The following is a 15,299-nucleotide window of genomic DNA, read 5'->3' on the forward strand; positions in this document are numbered from 1 at the left end:
GTATAGAAGTCAGAAAATATTTATTACGATTATACACTTGGAAGAGAATACCAAAGTTTTCGAACAGTCAATTCTTTATTATATTGACGTATTAAACAATAAAATAACGAAATAATGAGAGTTGTGTAAATAGGATCATATTGGAAAACGTAATTTACATATTGCCTTATCAAGTTCAAAATATATTTGTAAATGTACTTCTACGAAGTCTATTACGCAAATCAAAAACATAAAAGAATTTCATTTAGGATCTACAAAAGAATTCGTCATAATACTATGGATACTTGGATACATTTTTTCAAATTTCATAATACAGTATATCATGATATCGGCGTAAGAAGAAATGGCTGAAAAAGTATTAAATAAATCCTTGAAATTCCTTCTTATAGCCGTAATGTCAAAAAAATAAAAGTCATCTGTATAGATCGATCGAAAAAGTTGCAAATATAACGTTAGGTTGACGCATTGTTGGACTTAGGTTAATACGTCACAATATTCGGAGAGATGATCTTTCCCACTAATTAAATGTTTCAAATCATCGATCATGCTGTATACTAATTTCTTGCCAGATACAAGTACAGCAAGTTTTATTATTCTGTGTAAATTTCAAGTTCGAATCTTAAATTGTTAAACCTCGACTATTTCCATCAAACCTAATTAAATGATATATAACGCCTTAGCGATGCAATCTACTGTTCCTTTTCCGTCTTCAAAAGTGGTTGTTCGAACGAAACGTTAGTCAACACGCACGTGCAAATCCTTCCAAACACGACAGATTAAATGATATTCATCGAGTAACATAAGAAAACCCTACGAGCTACTGGTCGATCGGAGAACTGCAATGGAGCGTTATTAATGATCGAGCGAAACGAATTCAAACGTTATTTCTTGCCGAAGATCGTTAGGATAAGATACGAAAGCCTGGTTTAAGTGGATTTAAATGCGCGGAAATCCAGGGTTATCTTCGATTCGCATTAACCCGCGAATATCCTCTTTCGGCCATCTTGCCTCAATTGTATCGTCACGTTCACACGACATTTGCATTATTTTCGTATTATGGGCGGTCTCGCGCACGCTGGACTCTCCGGCGCGACGATAAATCTTCTTAACAACGGGCCGTAGAGACGCCAGCGAGAAGAATATATCCTCCTCGAAGCAAAGCACCCTGGGGATTGATTCGAACCAGCCGCCGAGAATTGCCGCGAATATAAACGGTGGCCTCGGTGCATGAAAACTAGCTGGCTAATGAGTGGAGGAAAACGCGGCTATGAAAAGTGATTATACAGAGAATAGAAGAAAAGAGATCGACTCCTCTTTCTCTTTTACAGACTCTCTCTCTCTCTCTCTCTCTCTCTCTCTCTCTCTCTCTCTCTCCTCAACGCTTATTTCCTCTTTGAATAGGAGGCCGCCTGATTCCGAGCGGCTTGCAAATATCGGCTGATAGCCGTGAGAGCTGCGAGGGCAAAGAGGAAATACGTGCTAGGAAGAAAGAATCGGATTTTGCGGATCAGATGGTCCGATGGCTCGTTCTACTTGTTACGAAGGCCGTCTGCGAATATCTGACAGCAATCATTTGCTATAAGAAAGATGAAAACTGCTTGTTTGGGAATCGGACCACGTTGCTGGATGGAATTATCGAATTTCGTTTCCATCGATGGATGAAAACATCGAGAAATCGTTTTCAAGGGGTTGAACATATTTCGTCGACCGGTAACTGCGGTTCATTCGTCTTCCCACAGACCAATGAATGCTTTCACGTCTGCGAAGCCGGTTTATTTCGGCGACAATTTATTCGCATCTGGGTAGGAAGCCGGAAAAATAGCGACACACTTCATCCACTGATTCCTCGCTTCTTCTCTGTCTCAGGAAATAGTTATTCTCCATTGAATTCGGTAACGATGTAGGTGCGAAATTCCTTGTTCCACCGCTCCATGAACGAATTTAAGCCGCTAGAATTGAAACGATAAATTTGCGTAACTCGCTATTACGTCGAGATACCGTAATCGCTACTTGAAGACGCTCAAATAGTTATCGCGTGTTGTATACTGACTTATCTCAATTATAACCCACGATTCTTCTCTTAAGTATATGTAACAGGTCTAAGTGCTTGATGTTAATCATCGTAGTTGCACGAGAGCAACTGTCTCTACAATGTTCCAAAGCTATCCGGTTATTTCTCTCCCTGTAATATTGGGTTGGCAACTAAGCGATTGCGGATTTTGTCATTAGGTGGTATTGACAAAACCCGCAACCACTTAGTTGCCAACCCAATAGTTTGACGACTTTTAATATCATACAGAAGTTACATGTAGAAAAAATGCAAAACAGAGGCGACTTGCATCATAGGGCCTTTAAAAAATATTATTTATTTCGTAATTGATAATATGATAATATTTCTTAATAAATATCGAGCACTGCTTGTAGAATTGGTGCTTGACATCGAGAAGAAAGTTTAACTGCACAAGTGACAGGTGAGACATATCTTTCAAATTCCTATATTATACTTAAAAATTAGTAGAAAATATGTTAATTAGACGATAGTACGTTCTTTCATTGACCTCTGTTACTCGTTCCATCGACCTATATTTCTAGAACATCCTTGAAATCTTCGATCAAACTGGATCATTGACTCCAAGTTCGAAATACGCATGTGTTAATGCGATTATCATGGCTTCCGTTATTTTCATTCGCCGAGAAAATGTAGCTTTAATAAGCACCAAACAGGGTAACGAATTCACTTGAGCGTTCATATAACAACCACCAGAAGCGAAGTAGTTTTAATTCGACCTTTCAGAGTTTCGCGTATCGAAGCTACTCAACAACGGCGAATTTCCAACTACTCGTTTATTATCCGAGATGAGAAAAGATCGGTCAGGACAGGGCCGCGCAGTTGGTTTATCGTGAATCTCTGTTTAAAACGTGTGTGCGAATCGTAATTTCGACGCGCCTTTGAACAGATTTCCCGCGGTCTCTGAGAGCCGGCCGAGGGCACGTTACATCTCTATCATTAAAATTAGAATAGTCGACGCTCAGAGGAAATTACAGACCGTCGGAACTTCGTAGCGGGCGAATACCCGACGAAAATCTAACGACCTGTCCGGACGCGAAACACAGTCCCGTTGGATTGGCCGAAAATTTTTCTCAGTCACATTCGCTACTTTAAAGCGTTCCTTTTTCTTCATTTCTTTCTTCTTCCTTCATTTTCTCCGAATCGAACGAATAAAATGAAATTTTCACGGTGATCGTACGATTTGCGGCTATCTGTTCTCGTCTGGTAAAAATCTGGGAACCGATAAAAGAACAATCGATGGAGCAACGAAAGAAACGGATTGAAATTTTGTGAAATCATCCTTTGCGAACCCTTTCGCAGAATATTCCATGAAACGGCTGCATTTTTCTACGAAACGAAGCGCTTTCTATCGAAAATTTTTCGCGAATGATATATCAAATATGCATATCCAAGACACATGACAAATAATATTAATACGTTCGAGGTGTAGAAATTTCTCACGTTTAGTGTCACGGCGAAACGACGATCTAATAAATCGCCGTTGAAATTCATCGACACGCAAGAAGCATCGAATTCAATTATTCCCGGCAGAAGAAGAGAAAAAGAGGATATTAATTCATGGAAGCTTTTTACATGGATTATGTAAATCGAATTTTATCGCTCGTTTGGATATCTGGCATCTTTAAAACTCGCTGAATGATGCGAGGCGCCCGACGAGCTGCCATGAAATTTATAAAATAGCTTCGATTATCGTGCATCGAATTAGCAAATAATAGCTTCGCACTCGTTTAGACGTTCGATATTTTCTATCGGAATTCAAACCTGAGTTTTCTCTCTAAACCAACGAAAGAGATGGTGAGAAAAATGTGAAAAGCGTAACGAATAATGCTTTACGGAATTCGATAAATATCGATAAAATGAAATCAAAAATGGCTAGGATAAAAACTGAGCGAGAAGAAGAACGCTGAGAAGAAGAGCGAACAATTTTGCCACAGGAACCGATGCAAATTTCATTCGGAAATTACAACTTATAATTGTACTTACAGATCGGAAACCGATTATTTTTACTGCTATGGCGATCCATTATTCATCTATTCGCGGTGCTAACAAAATGGTCTACGGAACGACGTGGGATTTAAAAAGTGAAGCGGTAAAGGCTGAATCTCCGAGCCTCGTGTTTCTACCGATTTCCAGGACATCGTTTCTCCACGATCCAATCTAAATTTCGTATTCCTGGAACTGCGTCTCAAGGCGCCAAGGAAATGGCAAATCTTTTCGGCAATCGTGCCATTCGTTTCAAGGACCATACTCGAAGGAATCCGACTTTAATCGTGGCCTATTACGAACAGGAAATCTCGTCGATTTGTCTCGGTAGTAAACTTGTTATTAATTTCAAGAAACACGTGACAGGATCTATAGAGGGAAGTTTGCAGCAACGTTGGATGGCTACTACGGCGTATAGTAGATAGAACGGAAATAGTGAAACAGTTTACTGAACGATGGTAGTCGGTGGTGGAAAAAAGAAGAACATCGACACGGCGGCGCTCTGTCCCCGTAAAAAGGTAACAGACGCATCTGCAGTGAATAGGCACTTCGTCCTGAGGAGAAACAATCGTCTCTGACCTGTTTGTGAAAACGGAAAAGTGTCGCTATATGTCATGCACGAGCGGTCGATGCACGAGGAATAAACGTTTCTGGAGCAAAACAACGAGAAGGAGATACAAAAGGGTCGCAAGGTGGCAGGAGAGATATTCAGGCGCCACCGTTTTTTCGTCGCTAACAATCGCGAGATATTCAAACTTGGAACCATGGCGGAGGATACTATGTACGACACTAAATTAATAATTATGAATTTTGTAGAATTTCTTCGAGTCTAACTTTCACAACCTTAGCGACTGCAAGTGCTTTCGGAATAAACGCACAGTACATTGTACAAAACGAGTAATTGTGTATATTGATGTGTTGCGTTGTTCCGTGCATTTTCAACGAAAATTCAGCCATATATTGGATTGGCAATCACTTAGTTGCCAACCAATATATTGGAAATACACAAATAATTCTACAGTTCTGTAATTTAACATGATGTTGTAACTTGAAATAAAACATAACGTTCGACGCTTATAAACGCCAACTATTTTATTCCATATTAACTTTTGAAAGTACTTTTCATCGTATCTTAATATTCCACGACAGCCGTGATGAAGAGGAAAATCGCCCTGCGCAACTTTCTCTTCGTAATTTCCTGATTAAATTATATTCTGCCGAAAGTAAGCAAGTGCCCGCGATCTTTTGAACGATGGTGTTATACTATAATTTTTACTATTATACTATAATTATATACAGTACTTGGCAATACACCAGGCATCGCTTTTACGCCTACTTTCGTAAGTTTGCAAATATTCTAACTTCGTACGTTCGAATCACCGTATGCATATCCCGCAATGAACAAAGGCGAAGTAAATAGATAAATAAACGAAGAAACTTGATTAACCCTATAGATAATCAAGTCAAAAGTTATTTGACTTTTTTCATCGGTCACACACAAACGCTGCGTCGAACGTATTTTTCACCCTCTTTCGTTCGACGTCCTCGTTTGTGGTTAAACTCGCTAGAGCTTTTTCTTTGAGGCGCATTCACATTTGTCATCCTCTTAGACACACAACTTACATAGAAACAACATACTAAATTAATTATAAACAAAATACGGATAAAAAGAAGACAGGTGTACTGGCTAACTAGTCGAAGCTCTAAACTCGGCATAGAAAATAAACTAAAAATCTGCAAAACGATCATAAAACCAATCTGGACGTACGGAATACCGCTATGGGTGCCAGCAGCAATGAGCCGCATAAATAAACTAGAGTCGCTACAATCGAAGATATTCAGAACAGTAGTGAACACCCCATGTATGTCAGAAACGAGGATGTACGCAAAGACTAAAAAATACCAACGGTCAAAGAAGAAATCGGCAGATAGACAGAAAAATAAAAGAAAAGAACGGAAACACAACCAAAGCAGCTGGCTGCTGAAGCGAGCAAAACTCTCACAGAAAGAAGACTAAAAAAAAAAACACCCCACTGACCTCACTAAAGAAATAAAATAGTCAAACTCGAAGATGGTATCCCACTGAGGGTAGCCATCCACGTATTATTTAGGAATTAAGTTAGAAAAATTTACCAAATATCCACCTGGATAAATTGTAAAGTACAAATTAAATTGTTGAGAATTGTGGATCTTAACCGTCGAAATAAAAGTAAAGGAAGGCTTAAAATAGTTTTAGATGTATTTAATAAACGATTTCCAGGATTTTCATCCATATACATTTGCACGCGTCTCAACACTCTCTTTGTCTCGCCATCTTCTATAGCACGTCGCCAACGGAACAGTTGCATTAATCTGTTTTTTGAGACGCTGTGCACACAGATACTTCTATACACTCATATTCACATAAGTGTGTCACTACCATGCGGCTAATCTAGTCTAGCACACAAAATTATACATATCTCAATATAAATAATAAGAAAGAAAACATTTGGCGTGCATTTATTATCGCATTCTTATGGTTAAACGGACGTATACTCTTCGGTGGAGAACGGCTCGTTGTCGGTGCGATGCGTGTGTATTGATGTAAACGAGAAGAAGAATTAAAAACAGGAAATAGTCCCAGAAAAGTGGGCTCATTTACGTATGCATGGTTAAAGCACAGCAGCATTTCCAGCCGGCGTAGCCCTCTCGTTCTCTTGCTTTTTTTCACCAGCCACGCCAACGCTAAAATCGGTGAAGTTTTTTAATCACCGCCACCCCAGGCCGCCACGATATCTGAGGTGCCGCGCGTGGAGAATTGTAATCGCATTTGAAAACCGTGCCACCGTCCGCTAACGTGACCGGCAACGCGTAAAAACTTTTTGGCTGACTTTGGAAAGCTTGACACCGGAACAACAGTGGAAAATATCGCTGGCGATGAGTCGACAAGAACGAAATTCTATCGTGAAATTTAGTGGAAACTGATGCTAATGAAGCACAACAACGCTTTTGAGTTTATACTATTCAATGACAGTTTGTTCGAAATATCGACTGTTACAGATCAAACTTCTGTTTCTCCCTCTACATTCGTCCAGCAGTTCCATCTTCACGAGTTCGCATGTAATTATCGTTAATATTTGCGAATATCGTTAACGAAGGAACCGGTTTGCGCGGAGAAAATGAACCGAGAGGAAGTTGCAGAACGTCAGACTTGCGTCTTCTCTGCGAGCCTACGGTTAAGTGTCCTCGGAAATGTCGACCCATCGGCAAGAACTTCTGTACGTTCAATAATTAAACCGATTATCGTTCGTTAACGGATCCATCCAGGCGAGTTCGCGCATTAGAACTTCTTAAAGAGAATTAAACGATCTCCACCGTCTTCCGACTTCGCCCGTTGAATTTTCATCCGGCCGACGAAAGGAGCTTCAATTTCGCTCAGCGCCTGTTCATTTGTAATGTTAATCAGCTCTCGTCCGATTCGCGATAGCCGCGGTACAACGTAGGAACGTTAGAAATCGGTCGAGAAAGTTTCCCGTACTTCTTTCGATCTCTATCTGTCGTATCCCGCAGCCATTTTGATATATCGTGAAAATTGTTTTACGAGCAACGTGCACGGTTTACCAGTCTGAAGCAAAGTCTTCTTTTACAGCCTCCTGATGCTCAATCTGCTGGTGATATTCCATCCGACTGGCTCGAGACTCCTAAATTCGGAGTTGGCGGAGATACTTCATCGACCCATCCGGTCCCTCACGTTCCCGGAAGAAAGTACCGCAGGTGTGAGTGTCAGAGTAGCAGTGGACAATAAGAAATTATCGATTCGCGCGAAGGAAGAATCGAGTTGAAAGTGATAAACGTGTTCTTCTTGAAGCTGTTCGTCGCGCTGGCGATACCGCTGGAGGAGCCGTACAAATCGATTTCCATAGCCGATTTCTTCGAGGCGACTTACAGCCTGCCAACGAACGCCAGCGATGAGAAACTCTGGCTGTATACCGAAGAACGAAGAAGGAAGAGAAGCTTGGACAGAGCTACGCTTTATCAAGCTGTAGAGAATAAGTTCATCAAGTGAGTTCGAAATTGATTACACTGAGAGGTTATTGTATTAGTCTATAGACTGTACTGTAGAGTATTTCGTAGTTCGAAAAGTAAAAGAAAAAATGTAGAACAGAGTAGAGAAAAATATAGGTGCACGCGGATGCTGACCCAGAAGTCGTAGTAGGTCAGCCACGGACGGTCTTATTTTATTTTTCACTTTGCTCTGCTGACTTTCTGCACAGCTACGGATATCAGGGTCACGAATGCCTGCTGAGGGCCATTTGCGAAACTTCGGAGCACTACCTGAGACATAACGGACTCATTGGTGACATTCTGCACGTGATCTTCACGTAAGTTCCTCCGTTAGCTTTTACGTCACACGGCAGCCCTCGTCTTTCATAATCATCCCGTCGAATTGCTTCCATTCGTCCTTCCTAATCTGTCCTTCAACCTGCCTGTAGATTCCTTTAAGCTCGCCGTTAATTCGGTTAAGGTAATTTTCCTACTTGCAAATTTCATCTTCGTCGTCTCTTTCTAATTCCATTCTGCCTCGATGACAAAGTTTAACGCAGGCGAACAATTAACTTAATAAGTAGATAGACATTAGCAATTTTCACGAGAGACAACCCCTTCAAAGTCGAAACGGAACGGAATTAGCAAGATAACCTTGTGCCGCTTTACAAAGTTCAATTAACCCGGCGTTCGAAATTACGGAAAATTCTTGCTCTCGAAAAACGGCGCGTAGATCATTTTCAAGCCGCGAATCCGACCGCTAGAGATCGAAAAGATCGTCATCCACGTTTCTAGAGAAAAGACGGAACTCGGTACTGGCAGGGGCCATTGTTCGCGCCGAGTATAATGCGCTAAAGGATCCAGCTGGAAATTTCGTCGGCGCGACCTCGTTTCGCGCTGCGAAAAAAAGAGCCAGGCCTTTTTTCGGCCGGTCCAAGGCGGCGCAAATTGGAGTAGATACACAAACCGTGTAGAAAAGCAAATTTGGTTTAGCTTTCTCGCTTCTCGACGGCATGCCAGCATCTTCTTCTGTAAGCGTGCACCTCGCACACGCTGACACATGTCGGCTCGTGGGCGGATAAATTGTCGAGCCAGGGACGTATGAATAAAAAAGACGGCCCGCAGGCAGCCGTGACGCCGCATTGTCGTCGTCCTCGGCCGCCGACGATATCCTCGCCGTCGTGAAAATTCTACGCGGTTTACCTCTATCCACCGAGTCGAGAAAATGGACTGGCTCGGAACCAGGAAAACGCTGTACCAAATCTATGCCTCGTCCTCGTCGTTATTTCATCTCCGACGATTTTGTCTCGTTCAATTTTCAAGATTATAATCGATACGTGATTCGTTCTTCAAACAAAATCGAATCGCTATGCGGTTAGTTAAAAAAGAGAGAACAGCTGTTTCGGACAGATTTCGTGAAATCTGGGTCAATATCGACACGGGTATTGAAGCTTTCGAATTAGCTGCACCATATTCAACAAGCTTTTGAGTTTCTGTATGCTCGTCTTTCTTCCAGAAAAATGTCCCCGACATTGTCGACGATGTATTCCATTTTGCGCGTTTCTCGAGCTCTACGTGAGCAACTTGAGAAACTCGTCTGAAACGTAGAACGTTTCTGAGTTTCCAATTCCACACTGACGTCTTTGGATTTTTCTTCAGCGAAAGGACGCAGCGACGATTAATGCTACCACCAGAGGGATCAAAATGATGAATTTGTCGTTTTTCGTGGTACGAAGATGTATTTTGGATAATTTCCCTTCAGCCTTTGCTTCTTCCTTCGCGTTCTAATTTTTCATAACTTTCTTTTCCATTTCTTTGCTTCAATTTCTTCGATTTGCTCTTCGTTTGATTCCATCAATGTTTTTGTTTACTTAGGTCTGAGTCTAGTTTGACTTAGTAATTTTCTATTTGTTCTTTACATCATGTTTACGTTATGTTTCTTCATAGACGTTTCGTTTAATTTAATTTTAATTTTTTTCGTTCGGTAGATTTCTTTTATATTTTAGTTGCCGGTAGTTTTAATGCTTAACAAGGAATCGAAATATATATGGTGATAGTATTTGCCAGGCAAAACGCAAACAGAGAGTGGAAAAGTCCGCGAAAGATGTTCACAGGGGTGAATAAAAATTGCAAATGAACTACGTTTTTCCGTTGAAGTTGTTATCGCGTTAGTGGAAGCGTTGTCCTCCTTGAGAGTCCTTTCACACGGTCTCACGGGTAATTTGAGAAAATGGAACTGGCTAAGGCGACATGAAAGAATCATAGGGACAGCTTGTTTGCCTTCTAGCTGCGAACGAGGTGTTATTAAACTCGCCCCGGTTCTCGTCAGTTTCAAATAAAAACACAACTGCGAGTATACAAATTGCTCCGATCAGTGATACTGATCGACGTTCGAAAAATAAGCAAAGGAAATTGCAAGAAACGTATCGATTTCTTCGAAACAAGGACCTTCCATTTTCAAGATTCGTAGGATCAAGAACAGCAGTTACTTCAATTTTCTACATTCCTTTCTTTTCAAAAGAACAGACGATGCTCTCGGATTGCATGGAACGTTCAAACAACGACTACAATTTATTGTCTTTACAAATCAAGGAAGGAAGAATTGCGCGTATTTTACAATAAATTCGAGAAGAAAAGAGTTCGCTTGGAAGGAACCACGAACGGGTCGTTTCGACTCTTCTCGCTCTGATAACGAAATTATATTGTTTTTCACCTCGTATCTCTGGCAGGACGGTAGCAATAAAACGGAAAAAGAGCGAGGCCAGCGAAACGCGTGCTTTCCCTCTTTCTCTAGTTATCCCGATTCGAAATAAGAGGGGACAGCAGCCGAAATAAAAGCGCAATGAAAGCGGCCCGACCGTTCCTGACTTTTTACGAGCACGCGAGATATGCACGACATATCGTCGTGTTCGTTTGCTCGGCTCGCGGAATCATCTCCTAGCTGGCACGAGGAAACGGTCAGGTAGTAAGAAAAAGGGGGGACTCTAGGAAATTCCGTTTAGTCCTGTCCAATTTTTTCACCGTCTTGTCAGTCTTTTTATCCTCGTTTTAAGAGAAACTGTCGACTCTGAGAAGACTTGCAACTCATCGACTGACCCAGAAATTTGTAATTTCGATTTTTGAAAATCTCAGAAAATATTTTAAGATATTAGGTTGTCCGAAAAGTGTGTTTCTTTTATAGACACGTCTTTTGCAATGATGCATCCTTATACAAACGTGAAACCTAATCTGTCGAACGTTGTGATTTTTAATTCGATAAAATAATATAAAACGAAAAATGTTGTTCCTTATAAAACGAAAGAAACTTTTCGGACGACCTAATATAAGAATAAATTTAAAGTATACAAAAGAATAAAAAAGAATAATTTGAAGGTATAAGATCGGAAGTAGATTCAGACGCTTCTAGTCGACCTGGTTACCGAATTCAGTTTACAACGCGTCTATCACCTGTCCTAACAAAATCATAATATCTGAATCCTTTTCTCTTTCTTTATTCCGCAACCCTCATTTCGAACGACCGAGAAAAGTTTCGCGAGATAACGCAGGTAACAGTCATTGGCCGGCTCTTTAAATTGGCTCGTGCAAAGGATCGTATGATACCTGGACAATTTAATGGCCGTCTGTTAACGAGTCGACCAACGGTGCGCTAGACCTTGTTATCGCGCCGAGGTATCGCGGCATAGGGAAAAAAGGAAAAGCTCCTTATTATCGTTATGCAGATGTATGTACCAGTCGATGTTTTTTTCAGACCAACAAGCTCGCGACACGAGCCACTACCGCGGGATATTCTTCAAGCCGAAGTGGTTGGACGTAATGGAAGCTGCTCTAAGTACCGACCGCAATGCCCCGTGGGACTCTTCGACTTGATTGGAGTCCTCGCTTGAACTCTGAAAAACCACTGCGGTGCAACGCCGCTTGCACTTCGATCGGATAAACAGTTCGATTTTATGCTCGTACTCGGTGCCGTTCCAGCGCTTCGATTACTACGAATATCATACAATTTAATGGATTGATCGTTTTACGTGCTACTTTTCTCCAACGAAGAATTTATTTTAAGATCGCAAGAACACTATAAGAATGAATATTCTTATAAATGTAATCCTATGCGCATATACTCCCGTTAATAAACATTACAGCCTCCGATGATTTAGTGTAAATTATGATGATACTCGATACAACTAGTGTGTCTTGTGTTTTACGGGCTCATTCCTCAGCGTTGATTTTTCGCCATACTGAACCCGAGTCCCCTAGGACCATAGGGGTTGGCGTTACGTCCAACCAGCGCGCAAGGTACCTAGTACCTTGTTTGTATTAGTTAGTTCTGCAGGGACTGTCACTCATCTCAGGTCGGACGGGGCGTTTTCTAAGCTCTACCGTCTCTCTAGGACGGTTCCGGAGCAGTTGCTACGCTGCTCACCCGCCGACGAATCGTTCATGGGGGGGGGGGGGGGGGGGGCACCCACACTCCTTAAACGGCCGTCTTGCCAGCATCTTGGAATTAACCACTGCCACCACGGGTCCAAACCCAAACTGGTCGAGCGGAAGTGTCGCTACTCCCTTCGGGCTCACACTCGACCCCCGTGGTACCATTCTAAGTCATTGGTCGGACTATCGTGTGGATGTACGGCCACGTCACTGCCGGCTCGGCGACCTGTTAGCTTTGCTCGGCAGACCCAGATGGGACTCACGTAAGCGAGGGCCTGAAAGTACTTTTGTACCCGGGAGTTATCCCGCTGGTCCCACCCTTGGCATCAAGATCGTGGGTGCGCTACTACCCAAGGCCACGTAGAGAGAGCATAACCGCGATCAAGCGCATTACACTCCCGGTAACCTTCCCTGCGGTATACATAGAGGACTCATGTAAGCGGGACGCTTGTCCCGACGGTCCTCCCTAGCTGCGAGAACGTGGGTTTGCCAGCCTCCATAGACTCGCATAAGTGAGCCCTCCCCGCGGAGGATACTCGATACAGTAGAACCGCATTTATCTAAACTTGGACAAATATAATAGTTTCTGTAATTGGTATTCGAATAAAATACGAGTTCGTTCATTTCCACGCTAATTATTTTTCATTCGCGTCCAAATAGGCGAATTCAATCGGCGGAAGTTCGGTTAATCGAGCCCTGTCTACGATTTCGTTTCGACAAATGCAGTCCAAACAGACGAAATTATTAGAGAAACGGTCGATTCTAAACTTCTGAACACTTGCATTGAAGAAGTAAATCTGGGAAATCGTCTACGACTGTCAAACAGACTCTTAACGATTCGCAGCATTGCACATTTCTGAGGTTTCGCCTGGAATTCGTCTGTCTACGTGGAGGATCGTTTAATTACAGAACCGGAAACAGCGGGTGAAAGAAATGGCTATCGTAGGGACGCCGCTGTTATTGTCGTGACAATACGAAGGCTAAAAGTGTCTCGAGTAACACTATCACGGATATATGGCGGCAATTTATCGTCTCCGACTAGGGTGCGAGAATGAAACAGACAGGACGCGGTGTCATCGAATTATCTTCGGTGAAAAAGCTGCTTATACATCTGTGCGTAATTACCCAACGATCGTAAGCCTGAGGCGTGCTTGAAAACCGACCATCATTGTATCCATAAGGTGGTTGAGAATTATTTGCTAAGGTTTTCCATCGAATTAAACCGCATTTGCAAGTTTTATGCCGACGTAGAGAGCAAATCCTTATAGCTAATATCGAGCAAAGTTTATGAAGGAACGTAGGAAAAAAAGTTGGAGTCCCAATACGTAGGCCAACAGGCTTTATGCCGGAAGTTGGTAAAACCAGCTGAATTTTATAGCTGCTATGGGTGTGAAGTCCGCGAGAATTTCGACACAGGCGGAAGTAAAGCCGGATATTTTACAACGGCAACTTCCACAGAACTTTCGCCAAGTTTCATTAGGAATTTAAGGGCTAGAGTGCTTAAGCATACATGCACACGAGTTCCAACGCTCGGCTTCGATCTTACCGCGCGCATACTAGTCGCTAATTTCCCTAATTTCTTATCGTCTGAACAATACTCGCGCGTTAATCACTGCAAATTCATTTCGAAACGGTAAAATTACGCCGATAGTCGATACGTTTAATCAGTGCACCATGGCGAATGATTTATTTGCTTCTGTTTATCGCGTATGGATTAGAACGACGTTTCAGAGCAGTTAAACTCACAGTCTATAGATGTAACTTCATCCGGCGAAATCAGGATCAGAGGTCTCGTAATCTGGCAAATCGGAATTTCCATTCGCCGAGAATTCCATGCTAGCCAACTGGGACATTGATCGCGTCAATGAGTTTCCCTCTCCGGGCTTATTGTTAGTTATTACGCTATCGAAGCTTCCACGCGTGTTCGTAGCTCGATTAGAAACTTAACACCGATGGACTCGATCTCTGTCGCAAGATTTTGCCCATGAGCCATTCTTAGAACGCGTCGCGTTAACTACGCTGATGTCACAGAGCCATAAATTGGCGATAGAGAAACCAAGGGGGTTTAACGAACATCCCGCAGGTCATCGAAACAACAACGTAGAGAGTGTTCCAGTGTCAGAAAACAGCAACAGCATGACCATCTCTGACCTAGGACCCAGCGACACCGCTTCCACAGGAGCCAAACCCGTAGTATTAGGTTGTCCGGAAAGTTTCTTTCGTTTTATAAGGAAATAATAGACGCACAATGTTTTTTGTTTCATATTAGTTTATTGAATTATGTACGAATATAATAATAGAAATATAACAAAATGGATCGTACCTAATTCAATAAAATAATATAAAACAGAAATTGTTTTTCATCTATTATCATCTTATAAAACGAAAGAAATTTTTCGGACAACCTAATATATAAACCTTCCTAGAGTCAGCTATCGACATTCTCTGTTCTAACACTCTGAACAGTCGCTCTGTTGGATTCGTACAATAAATTTTACTACTAAATATATCTAAGGTTCAATTCTTTATCTTATTTGTGAAACGTTCGAACTGCGACGCGAGATCACCGGTGATCTATAAATTTCGTGGTTTCTTGTATCTCCTACGTAACACTGACTTGGTCCAATCCATCCGTTTGAGCAATCAAAAAATTGATTAAAAAAAAGACAGCAAGGGAGACAAAAGGATTGAAAGCTCGTTCAAGAACGAGGGAACAGCATTATGCCGCGCACGTTTTCAATAAAAATTTGGAATAATACCGTGTTCTTTAAGGGAGATTTATTACAGGTGTTGTCAA

General features: G+C 41.9%; 1 protein-coding gene across 1 annotated transcript; it reads left to right on the plus strand.

Annotated features, from left to right (window-relative positions):
• Positions 1 to 7,414: 7,414 nt before the first annotated feature.
• On the plus strand, positions 7,415 to 12,216 carry LOC132906056 (uncharacterized). The gene is made up of 4 exons (XM_060957907.1): positions 7,415 to 7,809; positions 7,902 to 8,095; positions 8,308 to 8,415; positions 11,826 to 12,216. The coding sequence occupies exons 1-4, from the start codon at positions 7,690 to 7,692 to the stop codon at positions 11,959 to 11,961; spliced, it is 558 nt and encodes a 185-aa protein (XP_060813890.1). The 5' UTR covers positions 7,415 to 7,689; the 3' UTR covers positions 11,962 to 12,216.
• The last annotated feature ends 3,083 nt before the right edge of the window (positions 12,217 to 15,299 follow it).

This window comes from Bombus pascuorum, chromosome 4 (assembly GCF_905332965.1).
Source record: "Bombus pascuorum chromosome 4, iyBomPasc1.1, whole genome shotgun sequence".
Taxonomy (NCBI): domain Eukaryota; kingdom Metazoa; phylum Arthropoda; class Insecta; order Hymenoptera; family Apidae; genus Bombus; species Bombus pascuorum.

What these genes read in the sequence shown, in the direction of transcription:
- LOC132906056 (XM_060957907.1), top strand. Translation starts at nt 7,690, where the DNA reads ATGCTCAATCTGCTGGTGATATTCCATCCGACTGGCTCGAGACTCCTA. An exon ending in GTAGAGAATAAGTTCATCAA is followed by an intron (nt 8,096 to 8,307) that starts GTGAGTTCGAAA and finishes CTTTCTGCACAG; the next exon opens with CTACGGATATCAGGGTCACG. An exon ending in ATTCTGCACGTGATCTTCAC is followed by an intron (nt 8,416 to 11,825) that starts GTAAGTTCCTCC and finishes TGTTTTTTTCAG; the next exon opens with ACCAACAAGCTCGCGACACG.